General features: G+C 56.8%; 7 protein-coding genes across 7 annotated transcripts; 2 read left to right on the top strand and 5 right to left on the bottom strand.

Annotated features, from left to right (window-relative positions):
- Window positions 1–8: 8 nt before the first annotated feature.
- BBBOND_0312220 (protein kinase domain containing protein, putative) lies at window positions 9–3534 on the bottom strand (the record flags this gene model as incomplete). Its single annotated transcript, XM_012914051.1, has 3 exons — window positions 9–113; window positions 149–469; window positions 508–3534. The coding sequence occupies 3 exons, from the start codon at window positions 3532–3534 to the stop codon at window positions 9–11; spliced, it is 3453 nt and encodes a 1150-aa protein (XP_012769505.1).
- A 499-nt stretch (window positions 3535–4033) lies between these two features.
- On the top strand, window positions 4034–5566 carry BBBOND_0312210 (tRNA synthetases class I (W and Y) family protein, putative; the record flags this gene model as incomplete). Its single annotated transcript, XM_012914050.1, has 8 exons — window positions 4034–4246; window positions 4340–4454; window positions 4489–4647; window positions 4689–4774; window positions 4835–4995; window positions 5030–5160; window positions 5196–5358; window positions 5395–5566. 8 exons carry the CDS (start codon window positions 4034–4036, stop codon window positions 5564–5566), a joined length of 1200 nt encoding a protein of 399 aa, XP_012769504.1.
- Window positions 5567–5574: 8 nt separating this feature from the next.
- BBBOND_0312200 (hypothetical protein, conserved) lies at window positions 5575–7983 on the bottom strand (the record flags this gene model as incomplete). Its single annotated transcript, XM_012914049.1, has 1 exon — window positions 5575–7983. One exon carries the CDS (start codon window positions 7981–7983, stop codon window positions 5575–5577), a length of 2409 nt encoding a protein of 802 aa, XP_012769503.1.
- Window positions 7984–8496: 513 nt separating this feature from the next.
- Window positions 8497–10657, bottom strand: BBBOND_0312190 (DEAD/DEAH box helicase domain containing protein, putative; the record flags this gene model as incomplete). Its single annotated transcript, XM_012914048.1, has 6 exons — window positions 8497–9055; window positions 9099–9212; window positions 9254–9363; window positions 9400–10152; window positions 10176–10508; window positions 10592–10657. 6 exons carry the CDS (start codon window positions 10655–10657, stop codon window positions 8497–8499), a joined length of 1935 nt encoding a protein of 644 aa, XP_012769502.1.
- Window positions 10658–10900: 243 nt separating this feature from the next.
- On the bottom strand, window positions 10901–14236 carry BBBOND_0312180 (membrane protein, putative; the record flags this gene model as incomplete). Its single annotated transcript, XM_012914047.1, has 1 exon — window positions 10901–14236. The coding sequence occupies one exon, from the start codon at window positions 14234–14236 to the stop codon at window positions 10901–10903; it is 3336 nt and encodes a 1111-aa protein (XP_012769501.1).
- Window positions 14237–15506: 1270 nt separating this feature from the next.
- On the top strand, window positions 15507–17575 carry BBBOND_0312170 (WD domain, G-beta repeat containing protein, putative; the record flags this gene model as incomplete). The annotated part of the gene is made up of 4 exons (XM_012914046.1): window positions 15507–15537; window positions 15851–16039; window positions 16082–16153; window positions 16194–17575. 4 exons carry the CDS (start codon window positions 15507–15509, stop codon window positions 17573–17575), a joined length of 1674 nt encoding a protein of 557 aa, XP_012769500.1.
- Window positions 17576–18536: 961 nt separating this feature from the next.
- BBBOND_0312160 (hypothetical protein) lies at window positions 18537–19385 on the bottom strand (the record flags this gene model as incomplete). Its single annotated transcript, XM_012914045.1, has 4 exons — window positions 18537–19093; window positions 19135–19174; window positions 19214–19250; window positions 19309–19385. 4 exons carry the CDS (start codon window positions 19383–19385, stop codon window positions 18537–18539), a joined length of 711 nt encoding a protein of 236 aa, XP_012769499.1.
- Window positions 19386–20736: the final 1351 nt, after the last annotated feature.

Here is a 20736-nt window from a genome sequence, read left to right as displayed (position 1 = left end):
CGACAGCCTCAGATGCAACCGGACAGTTCCGCGTGGAACACCGGGGCACTCATGGCCTCCTCGATGGAGGGCCGCATGTTGGGCTCGAAAGCAAGGAATCTTGAAATGAGATCCTGCCCATCATGACAGTGAAACGGAGGATGCCTACCCTGCAGTCCTCAGACACCCGGTCGTTCGGCGGGAACTTCACGCCACTTAGGATGGCCTGGTACATCCTCTCTGTAATGCAGTATAAGAGTTTTTGCATGTGTTGCTGCGTACCCGAAAGTGACCTCCGGCCACCGATGAAACCGAACGGGCGCGCGTTGTACAGCATCTCGTACAGGATGCAGCCAACCGCCCAGATGTCGATCTTGTCGGTGAGCACAATCTGTTTGTTCCTGAAGTTGGCGAGCAGGCACTCGGGCGGCTGGTAGAAGATGGTGCCGCCGCCCCCCCAGAGTTCCCTCGTTGAATGGTGGGGCACCATCTGCGGTGTTGTGTTCTTTTAGTGCTTTGAAAGCCTACCTTAGATAGGCCGAAGTCAGCCAGCTTCACGTCCCCCCGGTGCTTGAGGATGTTGCCTGGCTTGAGGTCGCAGTGGTGCACACGCCCCTCGGGCAGCGTCTTCATGTAGTGCAGACCCTCCAAAATCTGGTAGGTCCAGGTCAGCGCGAGCTTCTCGGGCACCGGCGCGTGCAGCTTTATGTAGTGGTCGAGGTCGCCGTCGTCGCACAGCTCGAGGATCGTGGCGAGCATGTTGTCGCCCATCTCGAAGCACGCCTTCATGTTCACTATGTTCTTGTGCGATCGGCACGTTTTGTGTATGTCTATCTCGTTCTTCACCCTCATGACGACGTTACCGCGCTCCACGGGGTTCATGTCCACGGACAAAATGTGGAGCTTCGCCGCCTGCACGGTGAGCGTTATGGGGTCCAGCACCTCCCACACCTCCGCGAAACCGCCCTTTCCCAGCATGTTCAACAGCCGGTAGCCCCGCTTCAGCGGAGGGAACCCCGCCCATTTAGAGTTGCGCTCGGCCCAGTCGCGCTTCAGTTTCTTGTACAGCGCGCAACGACCATTGTCCAGCTTCTTTTTCAGCTCCAGCAGCTCGCTGTTCACGTCGATGATCTGCTGCAGGATCGCCGCCTCCATGTCCTTGCTGCGGTTCTTCGACCGTAGCGCACAAATCCCGCCCTGCAGGACCTTCATGAGCTTAATTTCAGCATACGAGCAGGTAGTGTACAGAGTGCCGTCCCTGAAGTTCTCCTGGCTTGGAGGCACCGTGGGGCGGCAGTTGTCGGTTTCGTCGAGCCAGCTCAGCGCAGGCGGCAGCTTGCTGAACCCGAGCACGCTGCCGCCGTCTGCGAAGAGCAGCGCGTTCAGCTCGCTCAGCAGCGCCCTGTAGCCCTCCAGTTCGCCCTTCTCCTCCATTTTACTGTAGATCCTCTTGTTTACGTGGCCCACAGAACTCAATCGGTTCGCGAACGGCGTGTCCTGTTCCCTGGCGCTGTTGGAGTTGCACCGGAACGAGGGGGTTATCGGCCCACCCTGTCGGGAGCCCGCTGCCATGGCTGACGACGGTGATTTGCTGCAGTTGGCGATCGAGTCTGTGACGGACCTGTCGCCTAGGCGTTTCGTGGGGGTGAGGGTCTCCCTTGGCCGGACCCTTGAAGATGGGATGCACGAGGAGACAAGCTGGATGGAGCGGTTCTGCGCACTGGTTGCCACATCCCACGCGCTAGAAGACCCCATTTGCCCGCTGATTACCGTCTTGTCCCTGTTAGGTGTGTCGCACGAGAAGTCGTGCCTTGACGGGGTCGCGGTGCCGGCGGAGGCGGACCCGCCATTCCGGCTCTGCGTGCCCAAGTCCTCCTGGGTGGGCAACGCTGGCAACGAAAGCACGATCTCGTGGCACACGTTGCTCTCCGCTTGCGTCAGGCGTTCCGCCGTCTGCGACATCTGGCCCACCTCCCTGTCGCCCTCGCCGGTCGCAGGGCCCGACGCTGGCGCCGTGGTCTTGCAGTCCTCCAGGTCGTACTGTTGTTGCGGCACGTGCGCGGCGTTCATCGCCGTATCTTCGGTGATGTCGTGCGACGCTGCCGAGTGCGGCCCTGGCCGGACGGGGGGCGGCTGCACCCTCTCGGGGACGGGGACGGGGACGGGGGCGGGGCTGGGGCCGGGGCCCATGGCGGCGGCCTGCTGGGCGACCCTGTCACGCAGGTGCCTCGACATCTCTTCGCACCTCTTCTGGCACTGGAGGTACATCGTGTACATCTTTTTGCACCTGTTGCGGTTGTTCTGGTTTTCCCGCTCGATGTCCGCAATGAAGTCCTTCCTGCCGTACAGACGCTCCTCGGTGACGAGCTCGCGCTCACGCATTTTACGCTCGCAGTCCTTCGCTTCGGCGAGGATCTCGAAGAAGTAACGCGACGTAGCCGCCACCTTGCGCTTCAGAACGCCGTTGCCCTCCTGCTTCGAGTAGAGGTATTCGTAGTAGGTCTTCAGCACATCGCTGAGTGACTTGCAGTACACGGGCCCGGAGCTGATCCAGTTACGGGTCATCGCGTTCTTAGGCTCAGAAGGCGCGTGCCTCTTTCGCGCCAGCGCGCTCTCGATGAGGCGTTGGGCTGTCTCGTTGCCCGCGGCGCTCGCAATGACGTTCTCTTTCACGGTGGCGTCATCGCGACCCTTGAAGCGGGACGCGTAGAAGTTGTACAGGCAATCGTTGATGGCGTTGCGCTTCCACTGTTTGGCGAACAGGCTGTGCCTGCGGCGTTTGACATGCTCCTGCGAAGGCGTCAAGTGCGGCAGTGCGAGGCTCACCTGGGACAGAATCGAGTCCTTTCCGGGCGACACGGCGAGCAGGTCCCTGTCGTTGTTGTCGATTGCCCGTTTCACCATCTGCGAAAGCTGCGTGTCCAGCGGCGACACGATGCTGGAGTCGCCCCGGTAGTCGCCAAGTCCGCAGAAGGGCACCAGCGTCCTGCGCGGCGTCCTCACCATTTTAGGCAGCAGCGGGTACACCATGTCATCCACCGACCCTTCCGCCACCGCAGAGCTGTACTTGTACGGGTAGTCGGGCGGAACAACGAAAAGCTCACGCTTGTCATGGATGTTGACGAACACAAGCGGCGTCCGTTGGCTTCCCTCCTGCCTCTGCGGCGAGACTCCGTAGACGTCGCCAGCCTTGGAGTCCACGCAGCTGCTCGGTTGCTTCGGAATCGACTCTCCGCGACCGCTCGCCTTTGCAGCGCTGCTTGCGGCGGTGCTGCTGACGGAAGAGCGGCTGGCGGTAGAGCGACTGATGGCAGAACGACTGGTAGCAGAACGGTTGATGGCAGAGTGACTTATGGCAGAACGGTTGATAGCAGCGCTGCTGACGGAAGAGCGGCTTACCGTAGAATGGCTGACGGCGGCGCTGCTGACAGAAGAGCGGCTGATGGCAGAGCGGCTGGCGGTAGAATGGCTGAGGGCCGGCCGTCGAACGTGTTTGGGCGTCTTGACGCCGTCGCCGTCCGCAAACGGCGGCGCTCGCCTCCTGGGCATATGCATCGATGCGTATCTCACTGTCGCAAACTGCCCATACGCGGATTTTGGCGGACGTCGTTGTCACCTGAGTTACGACGACAACGGGATTTGCAAAAGGCCGGTCAGCTGCCCGGAACGACGATCACGCCAAGCACAAATTTTGTACATTAGCAATACTGCGATACTGCCGTTTGCGGCGACCGAAGTTGAGCCCGGGCATCCAACCTTCTACTGCCCGGTGTGTCGGCGCAGACAGCCGACGCGCGCGCGCGTGGAGAGGGTCAGCAGAGGTTAGGCGTTAAATACAGTTCCGCAAAAAGCAGTTTGCACATCGGAAAGTCGGGTACGCCGTTGTCAGCGCTCCGGTAGAGACACGGCGCGGCTGCAGGATTGGCGACTCCGGCCGTGGAGTCGGCCGTGCTTAGGATGTCCACAGCCATCTTCTACAGCCAATAGCAACCGTTTCGCTGGGTTGTCGTAGATTCCATCTGTCGGCAGTTCCTGTATTGACCCATGTAGGCATATGAGCGTCCGTGTCAGCAGCGGCTTTACCGCATCGCGTCTTTTTTGGCTGCTCCACTCAACCGTTTGGCTATGGCTCTCCCTTGGCGCGCGTGGATGTTCATGCGTGTCCACTGGTAGGGTTAATGGGCGATATGCGGGTTTCCTGGCGCCGCAGCCACGCCCGGGAGCCGTGCGAAGCACCCCGCTGATGGGAGCGATCGCGGGTATACAGGTACGCTGATGACGATTTTGGCCGTACCAGTGCATGTTGCGAGTCGTTCGTGTGGCTGCTTGGGTACTGTGAAAACGCGCTCATCCCGTTCAGCCAACCGGCGACCTCCACATCGGAAACTACATCGGCTGCATACACCCCGCCGTGCAGTACCAGAACGATGGCGGCCAGCTCGTATTCATGGTCGCCGACTTGCATGCCACCACAGGTACGTTTTCAGCGGTTGTTGTCAAACGGCCCAGGCGACGAGCCCGTTGTCGATTTGGGTCGCCAATCCCTCAGCACTGTGGCCACCCTGTTGGCCTGCGGCGTTGACCCAGAGAGGACCAGCGTGATCCTCCAGAGCCAATTCCCAGAGATCCTGGAACTGAATTGGATTCTGGGCACTGCAGTGTCACTAGGTAAGTGGAGTTCGTACCGACATTGTGCATGGCTGGTTTAGGCCGTTTGCGGAAACTTGCCAACTTCGCCAAACGCGTGGTGGCGCAGGAGTCGGACTCCGTGGGGCAGTGCCTGTACCCGCTGCTGGTAAGTCGAGTGTACGTGCGGGCCGTTGTTGGCCGATTCGGCCTCCCTCAATGTGCGCAGATGGCCGCGGACGTGCTGTGCAGCGACAGCGACACCATCATTGCCGGGGATGACCAGGCGTGCCACGTGGGCCTGATCCGCGAAGTCGCCAACAAGCTGAATCGGAGAATATCGCAGCCAGTTGTAAAGGTGCCCGAGCGATACCACAATGGCGGGTTCAGGTTGGTAGACGGGTCACGGTGCGGACTGATGCAGGGTGCTTTCGCTGGACGGCGCCGAAAAGATGTCCAAGTCCAACAGCAAGGAGGCATCGCGCATACACCTGACGGACGATGACGAGGCCATATTCACGAAGTTGCGCGCGGCCAAGACTGCCAGCGACCACGGTAGTGATCTGCTTGGGGAAGCTGACGTGATGCAGACCTCGCCGCTCCGGAGATCGCGAATTTGGTGCGACTCATGCGCTTCTTCTCGGGGGGATTTGTAGATGAAACCGATGGTTGCGGGCGCCCCGAGCTGCAGTTCAGCGAACTCAAGAGCCGCCTGCACGAGGCGGTATCGTCGCACCTGCGGCCCATCCGAACGTGAGTTTTGTTGCGCGCCGGCGTCACCCCGCGCAGGCGCTATCTGGAGCTGATGCAGAACGACGCGATGCTGAAGGCGGTGCTGCAATCGGGGCGACGGCGGCAGCAGCCCGTGTTCTCGGCGGTGGTGGAGGTAAGGCGGAGCGGTCGCCGCATTCACGGTGCTCAGCGGGTCAAACGAGCTAGTAACTATTGTCACGTAAATTAAATACAGTGTCACTTGTTCATGAGCTTAGACAGTAGCCTGTATTTTAGCGATAGCTCAAGCGGGTTCTGCGGCGGCTGCTCCCTCGGGGGCGCAGGCGCCGGGTCCACCGGACGCGCCACGATGAGCCTGGGGTGCAGGATGCACGTACGCTTCGGCTGACTACTCTCCGCCTGCTCGGCGACCTCCCGGCCGAACCCCGCGAGGTCGCCGGCGAGCAGCAGCTTCTTCAGCCTCTCCAGGTCAGCGCTGTGCTGACGGTACAGCTCCATGATCTTCTCAGCCTCCTCCACGCTGACGATGCGCGAAGCGGCGTAGGCGGGCTTCTGCGATCGGTCGGCCGCGCTGCCGCCCGCATGGTGGCCGCCTCCGTGGTGTTGCGATTTGGAGCCAGCGGACTCCGACGCGTTTCTCCTGGAGCCGCTGGAACCCGAACGACCTGACGACCTTGAAGCGTTACGTGGGGTTTTCACAGCCGGCTGAACGTCGGGGTCCTGGTCTTGTGCGATAGCACCGCCCTTCCTGCGCCTGCCCGCGTTCCTGGCGGAAGCACGGGTACGGGTGACCCTGGAGACCGGCGGAGGCTCGGGGTAAACCTCCTCGGCGACGGTGCTGTCAGGGGTCGCGGATTCCGAAGGAGGAGCAGCGTCACTCAACGGCGTCGACGCGGCAGGCGTCACCGTTGGCGTAGGGGCCTTCCTCTTCTTGACCTTCCTCCGCGTGCTTTTCTTGCTCGGTGTCGCCTCGACAGCCGGTAGAGAGACATCGGGGATGTACTCCTCGTCCTCGTCCTCCTTCACCACGGGGTCGTAGTCCATCACGTCGTCCTTCATCACGGCGTCGATCTCCATGTCCTCCTCGTTCACGATAATGTCCATTTGATCGCCCTCCAACTCATAGCCCTGTTGTACATCCTGGGAAGCGGGTTCCTGCTTTACCTCCGCCGGTTCTTCCTTCGACGCGGGCGGTTCGTGCGATTCGCTGCTGGCGGCGGCATTCTCGGCCTGCGGCGCCTCCTCGGCGGGCTCCGCAGTGACGCTTGTGTCAGCAGCGGAGTCGCTGGGCTGGGACGCCGGATATGCCTGCGCAGTCTCACGCTCGGACGCGGGATCCGGCGGGATCACCGCCTTTATCTGAAACGCCTGCGGCAAACGGTAACCGCTGTGCCGGTACACAGGCGCGGGCGGGAAGTCGATACCGCCCTGAACCGCCGCCTCCAAAGAGTCGCGTTTTAGCTCGGCGCTTAGCGACGGCAGGATATCCTTCGTGAACTCCGATTTTAGCCTCGGGATCCTGGTGTCATCGGCGCTATGCGAAGTGGCCGGTACCAGCGGCGCTGAGAAGCGGCTGACTCGCCGCGGCCTAGACTCATCGTTTAACTGAACGCGAGTTGTATAGGTATCATTTTGGTAAGACACCCGCGGAATCTTAATTTCAGAAGACTCGCGGGCGCTGCCGGGGCTGCCGTGCAAGGCCGACGCCTCGCCGCTGCCCTTCTTAGACGATTCACCATCCGTCGAGCTGTCGAGCGACGACACCATACGCGTTTCAGAATCGAAACCCGTAGACTGGCTCTTACGTTCGCCATCCTTGGAAGCGCTTTGGCGCAAGTCGAACGTCGGCACCAGCCACTGCCGCTGCGAGGCCGACAGGCCCGTGGAGCTGTTTGTAATCTGGTCGATCCCAAGCAGCCTCGATATTTTCGTCCCTGCGATGTCGGTCATGCTGTGAATGCCGGGCGACGAGGATTGCGAAGCACCATCCTCAACCCCGTTCAGAAGGTTGCGCGCCACGCCGACGCCAGACTCGCCGCCAGCGGACGGTTTGCGGTCGGTTTCGTGTTTGGGGACCGATTCTGCGCTCTGCGAGCCTTGAGTTGACGGCGCTTTGTAGCTTTGGGTCTTGATTTTTATGGATATGGCATCCCGTTTTGCGATCATCAGCTGCTGCTTTACAGGCTGTTCTATGGGGATCTGGTGCGACCCGGAGCCTCTATCCTCTGCCTTCGACGCCTTTTCGCCCCTCTCGGTTTTCTGGGTGTTGTACATTCCGTAGCCGTGGTCCGCGGCGGCGGGGGGAGCGGACGACTTCCTGGCGGATCCCTGCTTGGGATTCTTAGACGCGCCCTTCGAGGACGTGGAAACCTCGCCCTCGTCACGGCTACGGTGCTCCAGGGAGCTCCCGGCGGACGACTGCGCGCTGCTGCTTGTGCTCTTCTTGCTCTTGTCCTGGCTGTCCAGCTTGGAGAACATGTGCTCGTAGTACATTATTTTCCGCATCTCCCGCGAGCTGGAAATCGGGTTGAAGTCCTGCTGCCTCGCAGACTCAGCGAGGAGCTCAGAGGAGCTGTAGGGGCCGCGACGCTGCGGCGGCGCAGACCGCTGAAAACCGTTCGCGGCATAACCAGCGTTGTTCTTCATGGTGACCACACACGAAGGCGAAGTTTACAAAAGTTCAGCTGCTGTGCCGCCAGGTCTGCGCGCCCATCTCACACGTAGGAGCCGACGCGCTCGTGTTGCGGAGCCTGCCCTCGGCGAGGCCCTTGCCCTAGACAGAGCATCCCACCCGGGGGAGGGCGACTAGGCGCTAATTTTACGCACGTAGCAACGAGTACAAGACCTCCTCACACCCACTGCTACCACTCACGCCGAACATCCGCGGGCGCTCGCGAAACGGCCGCGCATCGACCACGGAGCCAATACAGCACCTGTTACACCTATCGTTATGTCCGCGGTAAAACCGACGGCTATAAAAGTGGACAGGGGCGGGCACGGCCGCGCGAACGCCCCCTCACAATCGCTGCCCTGCCACACCACCGTGGGCCGTCACGCCGCAGCGGCGCATGGCTTTTCCCGCAGTGCGGACCGTGTGTGGCGCCGGTTCTTGTCAGTGGCGTGACTACACGCGGCCGCCGACGCCGTGTGGCCGGGCAGTCACCGGCGACCCGCTCGGTGACGCCCGGCGCGACTCCCCTTGCCGGCCGCCCCCTTCTTGGGCGGATTCCGCGGATTCACACCCCGCTTAACGGCTTTTTTCGGCGCACGCGGGGGGGACTCAGGATCCCGTTCCGTTTCGAGGCCTGCGCGCAGCCTCGTCTCCACCAGTTCTTTCTTGGAGGCGGCGCGCTTCTCGCGCTTGGTACGGAACCACATGCGCTTTTCTGACACACGTTGGGTCGCTGCTTCGCGCAAATTACCTTCTTTGCCCTGCTCGCTGCCGTGCTTTATCACGTTCTCGCACCTGCGCATCTCCTTCTCGACCTGCTCTCCCATGAGCACCTCCTTTATCTTGTCCTCCAGCTCCTCGATTTTGCGCTTGTAGTTGTTCAGCGCGGCCGTCGACAGCTTTATCTTCTGCTTTTCCAGGCCCGAGCCCTCGGCGGCCACACGCTTCATCATGCTTTTCACGGCCGACCGCTCGCTCTCCACGTAAAACGTGATGGCGGTACCCGATTCGCCCATGCGCGCTGTCCTGCCGACCCGGTGGACGAACCTGCGTTCAGTGCACAAATAACGCATATTGGCGCTAATCCCACCTCACGACGTCCGTAGGGACGTGTACGTTGATGACGGCACGGACACCGGGGATGTCCAGACCCCTGGAGGCCAGTTCGCTCGCCATGAGGAAGTTGACACGGCCGTCTTTGAACCTGCGCAGCATGATACCGTGCCTGCGCCGTGAGCAACCCACATTTCAACCTGCTCGAAGCGCTTGGATTGCGATAGGTCGCCGTGCAGCTCGCCGCATTTCAGGCCAGCGAGGCCGAACGCCACGGCGGCCCTGTGGGCGGCCTTTTTGGTCTGCAGCGCGTTGGCGTGGCTTCATCCGGAGCTAACCTGGAAGAACAGAATGGTGCGGCTAGTGTACTTCTGCTTGCACAGGTACAGCGCAGCTGCCTCCCTCAGCTCGTCGTTGGGCAGCTGGATCATCTCGCACTTGAGGGTCTTGGCCACCGTGATGCGCGGGGCAGCCTGGATGTAAATCGGGTTGACCAGCGACACGGGGACCATCTCCTTCGTTGCCTCAGTGAGCGTAGCGCTGAACAGCATCGTCTGCCGGTCCTTGTTGCACAGCTTCAGGATCTGGGTGAGCTCGTCCTTGAAACCGAGGTCGAGCAGCCGGTCGGCCTCATCCAGCACCACGATCTCGATGCCGTCCATGTGGATGCTGTTCGAGTTCAGCATTATGTCCAGCACCTTGCCGGGGGTCGCGAACACGATGTAAGGCACACGGCGCAACCTCGCCTCCTGGTCCTTCACCGGCACGCCGCCGGTGAGCAGCATCCCATTTTGGCTCACGTACTTTGTCAGGCCCAGGAAAACGTCGAAACACTGCGCAGCCAGCTCCCTGGTGGGCAGCAGGATCAGCGCCTTGGTGCCCACACGCTGCGCATGCCACGGCGTGCGCTGGCCACTGTCCTGCCTGATCACGCCGGCATTTATGAGCCGCTGCAGCGTGGGGATGAGGAACGCCGCGCTCTTCCCGGAGCCGGTCTCGGCAGTGGCCAGCAGGTCCTTGCCCTCAAGGGCCACGGGGATGACCTTGCTCTGGATGATGCTGGGGGCCTCGTAGCCCATGTCGAACACGGCCTGCGTATCGTGCGCGCAGCTACGGTCGATGGTACCTTGATCAGTGAGCGTGCGATGCCGAAGTCAGACCAATTGGACGTTGACGTCAGATGCTTGCGCATGGCGGGGTCGGCCTTGCTGTCTGCGCCCTTCGCAGCTGTCGCAGCGCCATCAGCCGCATTGGGCGAAGGCTCATCCGCCGCGACTTTGCCAGATGCGGTCTGCCTGGCGGTCGCTTTATCGCCGGTCAGCGATTCGGCAGTGGCCTCGTCACCAGCTGCCACTCCGGCGGCAGCGCTGCGGCTTCTGGGCGCAGAAACGTGGCCATCGCGGCCGACGCCGGTGCTGGAGTCGCCCAGAAAGTCGAAGAATCCGTCCTGAAATGTTGTTAGTTGCGCTCAGTTGGCTGATGCAGGCATGTAGGTGTGTCGTGAGCGTCGTCTGCCACGGGATCGCATACCTCAAATTCAAGGCTGAGGCCCTGGTCGTCGTCAGACTCGGCTTCCGGCGTATTGACGCGCTTCATTTATACAAATGGGTGCGTTTCGCCCGTGTTAGTGGCGGAAACGTGGCGACGCGCGTTGGTAGCAGGGCTACGTGGGCGGCTGCTGACCAGGTGTGTGGGCGCCGGCCTTCCACCCACGGACGACACAGAAGCCGCACGAAAAGCACGTAACCAGCACGCAGGTGTGAAAAGACACTGTATATTACACCATTCAAGTTTTAATGGCGCGCGTAGTACGTGTGGAAGGCGCACCACCAAGAGCGCTCAGAAGAAGTCGACGCTGTAGGACTCGCGAGTCTTCGAGTTCGGCGTGATGATCGTGCGCAACAATCCACTGCTGTTGTTGGTTCGGATATCGGCGGACAGCCCGATATCACTAGACAGGATGGTCACCTCATGGCTCTCCTTAGAGCTCAGCAGCACCTCGTAGTTGCCAATCAGCAACAGGGTGTCCAAATCACGGGGCGGGATGCTCAGGAACGTAATGCCGCTGTACTTCTTCACCTCAATGCCCCACATGATGGCGTCGCACTCGATGCTGTGCGCATCGAGCACCGCCAGCCTCGCCTCAGGCGCGAGACCGAAGCACTCCGTGGTGATGTCGAAGCACACGTCGAGGTTCGCAGTGTAACGAGCGCGTTGGTAGCTGTTGGCGTTGTCGTGCGACTCGACGTACCTCTTGTGGTGCAACACGTTGCGGCCCCTGAAGGTCATCGTCAGGTAGCCCTGGCCCTCGCCCTTCGACGTGGTGATGTTCACCATCGTCATGCCCTCCGGGGTCACGATGTCACCATCGACGAACGTGATGTCCTTGCTGGACTTCAGGTAGCCGCTGTCGATGGTCTCCAGCACGAACAGGGTACCGTTGGCCTCCACCTGCTTCAGCGAGGCGTTGCCCTTACCATTGAAGGTGAAGTTCTGGAACCACATGGGGTCGCGCCTCAGCGACTTCTCAGCGTAGGCGTCCTCGAACAACGTCGGGAGCGAGATGTCCTTGAACAGCGCCTTGGTCGCAACGTTGGTGAAGATGTCCATGTCGCCAGCCTTGTTGAGGTACGTGGTGGTCCACTTGCCACCCTCGTCACGGCTGCCAACCGCAAGATGGTACTCGCCAGGCCGCTGAAGCGCACACACGATAGTGTCCACAGGGTAGCTGACACCAACTTTCCTGGACTTGCCCTGAATCTCGACAGTCCTGATGATGTGACCGTTGGTGGCCCTGTAGCACGTAATGTCGCCATTCTTCTGCGTTCTGATGTTCTCGTTAGGCTCGCCGATCACCAACGTCATGTCCGTTTTGACTGACGCCTCAGGGGTGTTCTCTTCAGCGGTTGCATTGGACTGCACCTCGTGGTGCTCCGATTCCACGTCGCCCGTGGTGATCGTCGCGACGTGCGTGTTGTATTTGCTTCCAGAAGACGCAGGGGAGGCAGTCATAATCTTCTTTTTCCTCGCAGGGGGAGCCGGAGGGGGAGGCACGATGCTAGGCTTGACGGCTGCACGCATCGCGCCACCGGCGTGGAACCCCTTAAAGTTCTGATTCGCGTCTTCCGCGGAACCGCCCGTGTATCTGGTCTGGGGAACTCTCGGAGGCACAGGCGGAAGCTTGTGTGACGCAGAATTCAACGTATCCTCAGACGAAGGACCCTTCGATGGAGACGTTGACGCATCATGCGACGACACATAGGATGATGAAGACGTTGACACATCAGACAAAGGTGTTGTCGTATGCGATGATGATGAAGATGAAGATGAAGATGCATCCGACGACGACAGGGTGGATGATGACGACGATGTGTCCGATGAAGACTGAGTGTAGGACGACGATGGGGTGGATGATGACGACGATGTATCTGAAGTAGACTGCGTGTTGGATGATGATGATGATGATGACGGGGTGTCCGAGGAAGTCTTTGTGGAATCATAGGACGACGTGTAGGATGAGGATGGAGTGTAGGACGATGTACCTGATGAAGTCGTCGTATCAGATGAGGGAGTCGTTGTGTCATACGACGACGGAGTGTAGGATGATGTACCTGATGAAGTCGTCGTATCAGATGAGGGAGTCGTTGTGTCATACGACGACGGAGTGTAGGATGACGCGGATGTGTCCGATGATGGCAGCGTGTAGGATGATGAGGATGATGACGTATCAGACGATGGAGTTGTCGTGTACGATGATGACGGAGTGTAGGATGATGAGGACGATGACGTATCAGACGATGGAGTTGTCGTGTACGATGATGACGGGGTGTCGGTATAGCTTGACGAGGAAGTGTCATCCGAGGTTGGCTTTGCGACATCAGCGGATGACGAGGAAGTGTCGGTTGAAGACTGACTGTACGATGACGACGATGACGTATCGGATGACGAGGAAGTGTCAGATGAAGGCGCCGTAGGAGAGGATGAGGAAGCATCCGTTGATTGTGATGACGCACTGCGGTGTTCATCCCCATCTACATCCAGCAACCCATCGTCCTTACCCTTGGAGGCGCCACTGCTGTCCTCTACATCTGTATCGAACTCGTCGTCAATGCTCTGAAAGTCTTCAAACACCATTTTAGACGGCTGCTTAGCGGGGGTTGGTTTGTTGGCTGCTTCCCGCGCTCGTAGATCTAAAACAGGCGTCTTGTCAGCTCTACTGGTGATTTGCCTCTCAGCCATTGACCTCAGCCTGCCACGCATCTGCTGGAACCCCGGCGTTTGGGGAGCTCCCATGGAGGGAGAGGCCTTGGCCATGGCCCTGAGCAAAGAGGGGCTCATAGCCGGCGCAGATCCAGAACCGTGCAACGGAGACTCAGTTATCCTATGTCTACTGTCCGATTCCGTCCGTTTTGACATCGCGGATCTCCATGGGTTAGGCTCAGCGGGTGCCGAGGGTGTAGATTCGGGCTTGGCTGCCTCCGATGAATCTGCAGTGGTCGAAGAACTTGACAAAGTTGATGAACTTGAAGAGGCTGGTGAACTTGGAGAAGCTGGAGAAATTGACGAGGATGAAGAACTGGAAGAAGATGAAACATTTGATGAGGATGAAGAACTGGAAGAAGATGAAACATTTGATGAGGCTGGAGAACTGGAAGAAGCTAGTGAACTGGACGAAGATGAAGAACTGGAAGAAGATGAAGCATCGGAAGGCTCCGGAGCTGGCCTCTGAGGCGGTTTCGCTACACTTGTGATGGTGTACCGCTCTTTGTTCGTCAAAGCCTCAACGCCTTGGGATGTGACCTCGAACTCGTCGGAAGTTTCATCGTTGAAGACGACGGTGAAGGTGTTGTTGAACGGGGATGCGCAGAAGACAGCCTCCACCTTTGGAGCAATCGGGAGGTCTACACGGAAGTCGTTGATCTGGATGGCAGTGATGGTGGCGCCTACGTCAGGTTTGACGAAATAACGAGTTACTCCCTTGAGCCTGTTGCACATGGTGATACGCGGGTCAAGGTTGCCCGCAGTGAAGTCAAGGATCAGCTTTCCCCTGTTCATTAAATCCGGCCTGGGGAGCTCCTTCACGACAGCTTGAGTGGCAGGTGCGGCGCCTACGCCGATAAGAGACGACGACAAGGCCAGAATGGCAGCACATAATGCCAAATTCCTCCTCGCCATCCTCTCAGAAAACAGATGAATACCTATACGTTCAGAATATATAACACATTTCACTACAATGCATATTGAGTATTTCCTCAATGACAAGCGACAAAACACAGGATTCTATGGAAACTCGGAGTACTAAATTTTGCGCGACTTTTGCGTCCTTTATCTCATCCAGGACGGAACTTTATTGCGGGCATTCAGCCGAAGAAGCACGACCTCCTCCCGTCCTCGGTGCGATCTGCAGAGCGCATTGGCGAGACGGGCGTAACCGCAGCCCGTATCCTGACTTCAGGGAGTTGTGTATAGTTAATATGACGGATTAGGGCTGGCTTCCGACGCCAGAGGCCATAGGGTTACACGCAACAATGCCCCACCCACGCGTCGTTCGTGCTATGGCATGTTCCGGTCCTAGCGTTACTAACACGATCTTCTGCCGTGAAGATGCTGTACATGGTCATTTTGGTCAATTCTAATAGTATATAGGTCTGCGGTGTGGGCGGGTTTCCGGTCGAAAGGCGGCATAATGGACGCGGCGGGGTGTAGGTGACGTCGCGATCCTTCCGCATATTTGTCAAGCTGTAGCAGCTTACACACATATTTCCACCAATAAAGCGGTCATGAGGCATCTGTACGTGAGGTGGAACTAGCTGTATGTGCGACGTTATACGAACATGCCGACGGCCATCCGCTGACAATTCATTTCGCAGGTGGCGTGTGAGAGTGGCTATTCACCGACCAAAACACTTCAGCAATATTGGCATTAATATGCTCAAGAATTAATGGTCATGGCGGCTTGCGTCATGCTGTGAATCAGCGGTTTGCGGCGCGTGCCTGTCACTTGTCTATTGCAACCTAACCGCTAGAGTTATTCTACGCACATCGACGTCCTTTAATAGCACGCGTAAATGCGTAACGACACGCGATGCGCCGCAAGTAATGCTGGTTGATGCATCGCGTCACAACGCCCTTCGCGGCGCAGCATGAAGCGCGCAAGATCTGTTGGCTCATGTGCATCTGCGATATATCTGAAACAGTGTGCTTAGTGATGCTTTCAGGCGCATCGATGATCGCAACCCTACAGCGCGTGGAAGGACGCGAGTTGTTGCAGAGACCCAGCCTCATATTACGTAAGCGTTCGTGCAGGCACGGCTGCCGCACATCGACTTGTGTCTCTCAGGTGGAAAAAAGTCCCTGTGATTTTATATCGGATTTGTATGGGCGTGAAACTTGCGTGTCGTCATTGCTGCTAGAGCAGATATTTAGTTGACGTACATCTACCAAAATGACGACAGTTAGGCTGAAGAATGTGTTCGGTGGGTTTTCGAGCAATATATTTGTTTAATTCGTGACGTGATTCTGCTGTATGCTGACTCGAATGCGCCATTCGGTCGACCCCGGTCGTACTTGACGTTCGTGCCCTTATTGGTTGTAATGTTCCGCTACTGTGCTCGTATGCGCCATAATTTCGCGGCAATGTTGCATTTTGGGGGTATTATGGTCATTTGGGTTCTTACATCGTTGCATTTTGTAGCGAAGCTGTCATTCGTGCTGCTCGTCAGTGCCCGGTGTTTTGTGTGTTGTTCGGCCAACTGTTGTCGCCTTTATACGGGAGTCACATCACCGCAGGTGAGCCTTTCAAGCAGGCTTACTGCGATCTCAAGATCAACCCGAAGCCCACCGCATTCTCCCCGGGGATGGCGGCCAGCAACACCCATATTGCGTTCCCATGGGAGGTTGGAGGTGGTGGGCTCATCACCCTGATCAACATCGATAAGCTGGGGAGGAACAGTGGCTCTGACCGTATGAACTTTAAGGGTAAGTGTTTACAGAGCATTGGCGCGTGCTGATAATTTGCAGGGCACACTGGATCGATTCAGGATATTACCTTCAACGAGTTTGACAACAACCTCTTCGCCTCAGCATCTGACGGTAAGGATTGGCGTGGTTTCCATCGGTCATTTAGCTACAGACGGCTCCGTGAGAGTTTGGCGTGTGACTGGGGAGCAGGATTCTACCGCCGCGGCGAACCTGAACGGGCATACCAAGAAGACCACCAATGTAGTATGGAACAGCGCCACCGATTTCGTGCTCATGTCGGGTGGACTGGATAACACCGTCCGCGTGTGGAACGTGCAGAACGAAACCGAGGTTGTAAGTATCCCCATTGAGGGCCAGTATTCCTACTGCAACTGGTCGTACGATGGAGACCTGTGCGTCGTCGCCACCAAGGAGGCAGGTGTCGCCGTGGTCGACCCTCGTGAAGGAAAGGTGTCGCACAGCTTCAAGGCACACGAGTCTAACAAAGCAACGAGCGTAGCCTGGCTAGGAGGCAATTATGGTAACGACCACCTCGCCACGACGGGATATGTCGGCAACCAGACACGCCAGATCAGGATATGGGACAGGCGCAACACCGATAAGCCGCTACTATCCAAGGACATTGATTCGGCGCCTGGACCTCTGATCCCGCACTGGGACAGCGCCACTGGGCTGTTGACGGTGGTCGGCAAGGGTGACCTCACAGTGCGCATATTCCAGTACCTTGAGAATGAACTCAACCGTGCTGGAGAGATCAAGTGCAGCGGAACCATCAAGTCGTTCTGCTTCCTGCCGGCTACTGCGTGCGACAAGTCCAAGTGCGAGCTTGGCCGCATGCTTTACAACAACTCCGGCAAGGAAATCAACCCCATCTCAGTGGTTGTCATGCGCAGGAACAGCGGGGCCGCTATGGATGAGATTTACGGTGCTTTGCAGCCCAGGCGCCGCACAAGCGCCAAGGATTGGCACAATGTCCCCGGTCGTAGTGCGGGTGTCAGTGTGGAATCATCTTTGACCGAAGGCTCCTCTTCGGCCGCAGTGACATCGACTTCAGCAGCAGCGTATGATGCACAGAGCTATCACGCGGCACCGTCGCGGACGATTGCGTCGGATAATTCGATGTCCTTTACTCCGACTGTTCCCACCCCTCCGCAAGAGTGCGAGACGACTGCAACAGGCCGTGCGTTCGGTGAAATATGCGCCTCTCTGGGAGTGCTATGCCAGAAGTACAAGCCAACCTTCGACGACGCCGACATGATAGATGAGCTTGAGACCTTCAAGGGCGATGTGGAATGCGTGATTGCGAAGCTTAGGCAACTGCACAACATCCCAGCTCCCGCTCAGGAGCAGCCTCAGTTTACGTCGATGCTGTCGGGCGAGCCCAAGGCGCCTGTGCGCATTGTGTCGCGTGACGAAGGGCGTCCGGCATCTGGATCGTCGGGGCTGTCAGGTGTGAGGGCTGCGATAGCAGCGATGGAGGCCCGAGCTCAGGCAAAGGCGCAAGCACAAGCCAACGGGCGCGCCGGCAAATGATAGATTAACTACAGCATCAACAGCAGCACCACACTATCAAAACGTGTAACATATCAGAGTTATTTCTGATGAGGCTGCAGTGACATTGATTATACCCTAATATGTCGTTTCATTCGTGACCATGTAGTTTATCGTTGCCTGTTTTCTTTTGGGCTACGTTGTGTAAAGTGTTGTAGTGGGTTGTGGGCGAATCCCGTAATGATATGATCTGACAACGACTTTCAGTACCGCATACGGCAACTGCATTATCTGTTTGGTCGCAATTTAGGTTGAATTAGTGACGCTATATTATAGGATAGTGATGCGGATATGGTCGGAAAGTGCAATAAAACATTGATGTGCGGTATATTCGCGACTCCCCGAAATAACATAACAGTATGATGGTTAGGGATATAACTGCAACACTAACTGGACGATTCTAATTGCATCATCAATTATGAGGGCTATGCGAGTGCAGTTACCCCTTGAACAAGGTCAGTTATGTTATTTTAAGGGACGCCACAGCATTGAATATGCGGCCCTACCACACCTAGTGGAGGGTTGACTACCGCTCATCATATAGTGGCAAGCTATTACATAAATGTGATCATGAATATTAAACCCCAAATTGCCCAACATCTCCGTCGTCGGCGTGATACACATCGCTGTAAAATGAGAGCATCTTCCTCCCGTGATATGCGCCTAGGCATCGATAAGGCAAGATTCCCCGGTTGACCAGCAGGCGATAAAGTATAAGCAGTATGTCCAAGTTGCACGAGAAAAATGTGCAGCAGGTGACCTCTGTCGATCACGTTAATGTTGTCAATCCGCATTCACTACTGCGTATCGATTATGCGTAAACGTATAGCTGAGTGCGTGACGACGTACAATTGTGAAACATTTAGTAATACGTCATCAGACAACCATTATACTCTCAATTCATAGTATGCTGCGATAAGTGCGATTAGACGAATTGCTGGACTTAATTATAAAACGCGATGCAGACTGGTATCTTGCGTACGAGGAAATCGCGGATGTTGCGGCCCACCGGGAAGCGGAAGATGCACAGGTCGAGCAGGATGATGGCGACGATGATGGAAACGATGACGGCGGCGATGGCGGAGTAGGGAGGGGGGGACGGTGTGGAGCCTTCTGCATTAGAATCGCCAGAGGAACTTTCTTCAGTGCGAATATCAGACAAGTGCGGTTCACTGGCGGTCTGAGACAGAGCATCGGGGGAAGAAAGGGATTCGGAGGCAGCGGGTTCACGTGAACGTTTTTCTTTGCAACATGTACAATCACATTTGGGGTTGGTACAATCTTTTTTTTTCTTACCACACCCATCAGGATGGCAATGGCTGCTATACTTGCGCTTGAAATTAAAATCATACCAACAATCATTGCATCTTCCAGCCTTACACTCTTCACAACACCATCGACAGCAATTACATACTACAGACCTTTTACAGTTATTATGACATTGCGTGCACGGCTTCCCTGGCCAATAATAACTCATCTTCCCCTTCCCTTCCCACTCCCCTCAACCTGCGAACATATCAATCACCTAGCAACGCACTCACCAACTGCAACACTACCACTGCCGCTCCCAGTCCCCTCAACCTGCAAACATATCAATCACCTAGCAACGCACTCACCAACTACAACAGGTACCACTGCCGCGCCCAGTCCCCTCAACCTGCGAACATATCAATCACCTAGCAACGCACTCACCAACCAACTACATGAACACGGACCGCAGCCAAGGCAACTGAGCTCCCACCAGCTTCAACATCAGCCAGGTGCCAGTCGTCCCGAGAATAGCCAGCCACATTACGGCTATGTTGCTATATTAACGGGAATATGACCTAATCAACGCATGTGAACGGTATCCTAGCAGTGACATGCAGGTCAACTGGTACCTGTTGAGCAGTCGACTCCACCCGTCACAGACCGTCCTACGGTGCGAACTCCCACTACTGTTGTTACATTTATGCCTCAAATAGTGTTAGATTATACCCCATTGCTCGGCTAGCATGCTTATCAGTTACTCTGTTACCATCAATGCCACTTATCCTCACCATCCATTTGCCATCACGTAGGAAATGCCCCGGCATCACTCACCATCTCGACAATCAGTACCCAACCCGTAGCCTGTACAAATTACAAATCGCCGTCTTATACAACTCAAGTACCTTGCGTATGTGCCACTATCTCACCTGGCACTGCAGGTGGTCAGACGGCAACCTGAATGACCCATCACATTTACAATCCACAGTATCGCACCGGCTTGGTTAGGTTCACGTGACACACAAACTCACGCATCCTAAAGGTTTCTATGACCAGTATAATTAGATCAACACGCATCTCCACCGTATTACTGCGTTTGGTATCTACGTTGCTTAGTGAAGGGAGGATTTCGGCGGGGTGAAGTCTGGAATGCACCAAACCATTGCCACATATTTCGAGTAAAATTATGATTATATGCCCAAGAATTCAGAGTTTTAATCTATTTGAATGCCATTGGCACAAGTTTGCCACATTTTATAAACTCACCAAATGGTTCCGTAGCATGTGGCTGGGCAGCTTGGTGGGACCCAGCCACATATCAGTTCTATTGTTGGCGAGCTCAACTGCAGCAATGTCACCATGGTTAAACATCAAAGTGTCTCCCCTACTCATAGCGAAGGGGGTGAAGATTTACACCGTGCTTTGCCACTGTTACGTCACGTTCCTCATCGCTGCAACAGTCAACTCCGTGTCAGTACGGAGTTATATCATCCACGACTTATTATGTACCATATTTTGTGACTCGAAACACACAATCAGAACATATCAGAAGCAAAAAATGTCATGTTCCTATCTGTCATATGTATTTCGGCACGGCTTAGGTGAAGATGACATGGTGACCTCGGGTGGATGGATACGTCAACTAGGTCAGGGTCAGTACGCAATACGATACGTTAAAACAACGCAAACGCAATTTCAATATGTGTTGAAAGCACAAGTTTCCGCAGACGCCCTCGAAGGAGTGGAGATGGCCCTACGTGTGGAAAGAAAGCGGAGAGGCCGGACAACGGGACCGCCCCATAGCCAATACCGAGGAGCGATCCCTGTATTTTACATCCCCAGGGGAAAACGATTAGTACGCCGTACCACGTGAACAGGTTGGCGTTACAGGTGGA

This window comes from Babesia bigemina (assembly GCF_000981445.1).
Source record: "Babesia bigemina genome assembly Bbig001, chromosome : III".
NCBI classification, from domain to species: Eukaryota; Apicomplexa; class Aconoidasida; order Piroplasmida; family Babesiidae; genus Babesia; species Babesia bigemina.
This window is presented reverse-complemented; position numbering and strand designations above follow the sequence as displayed.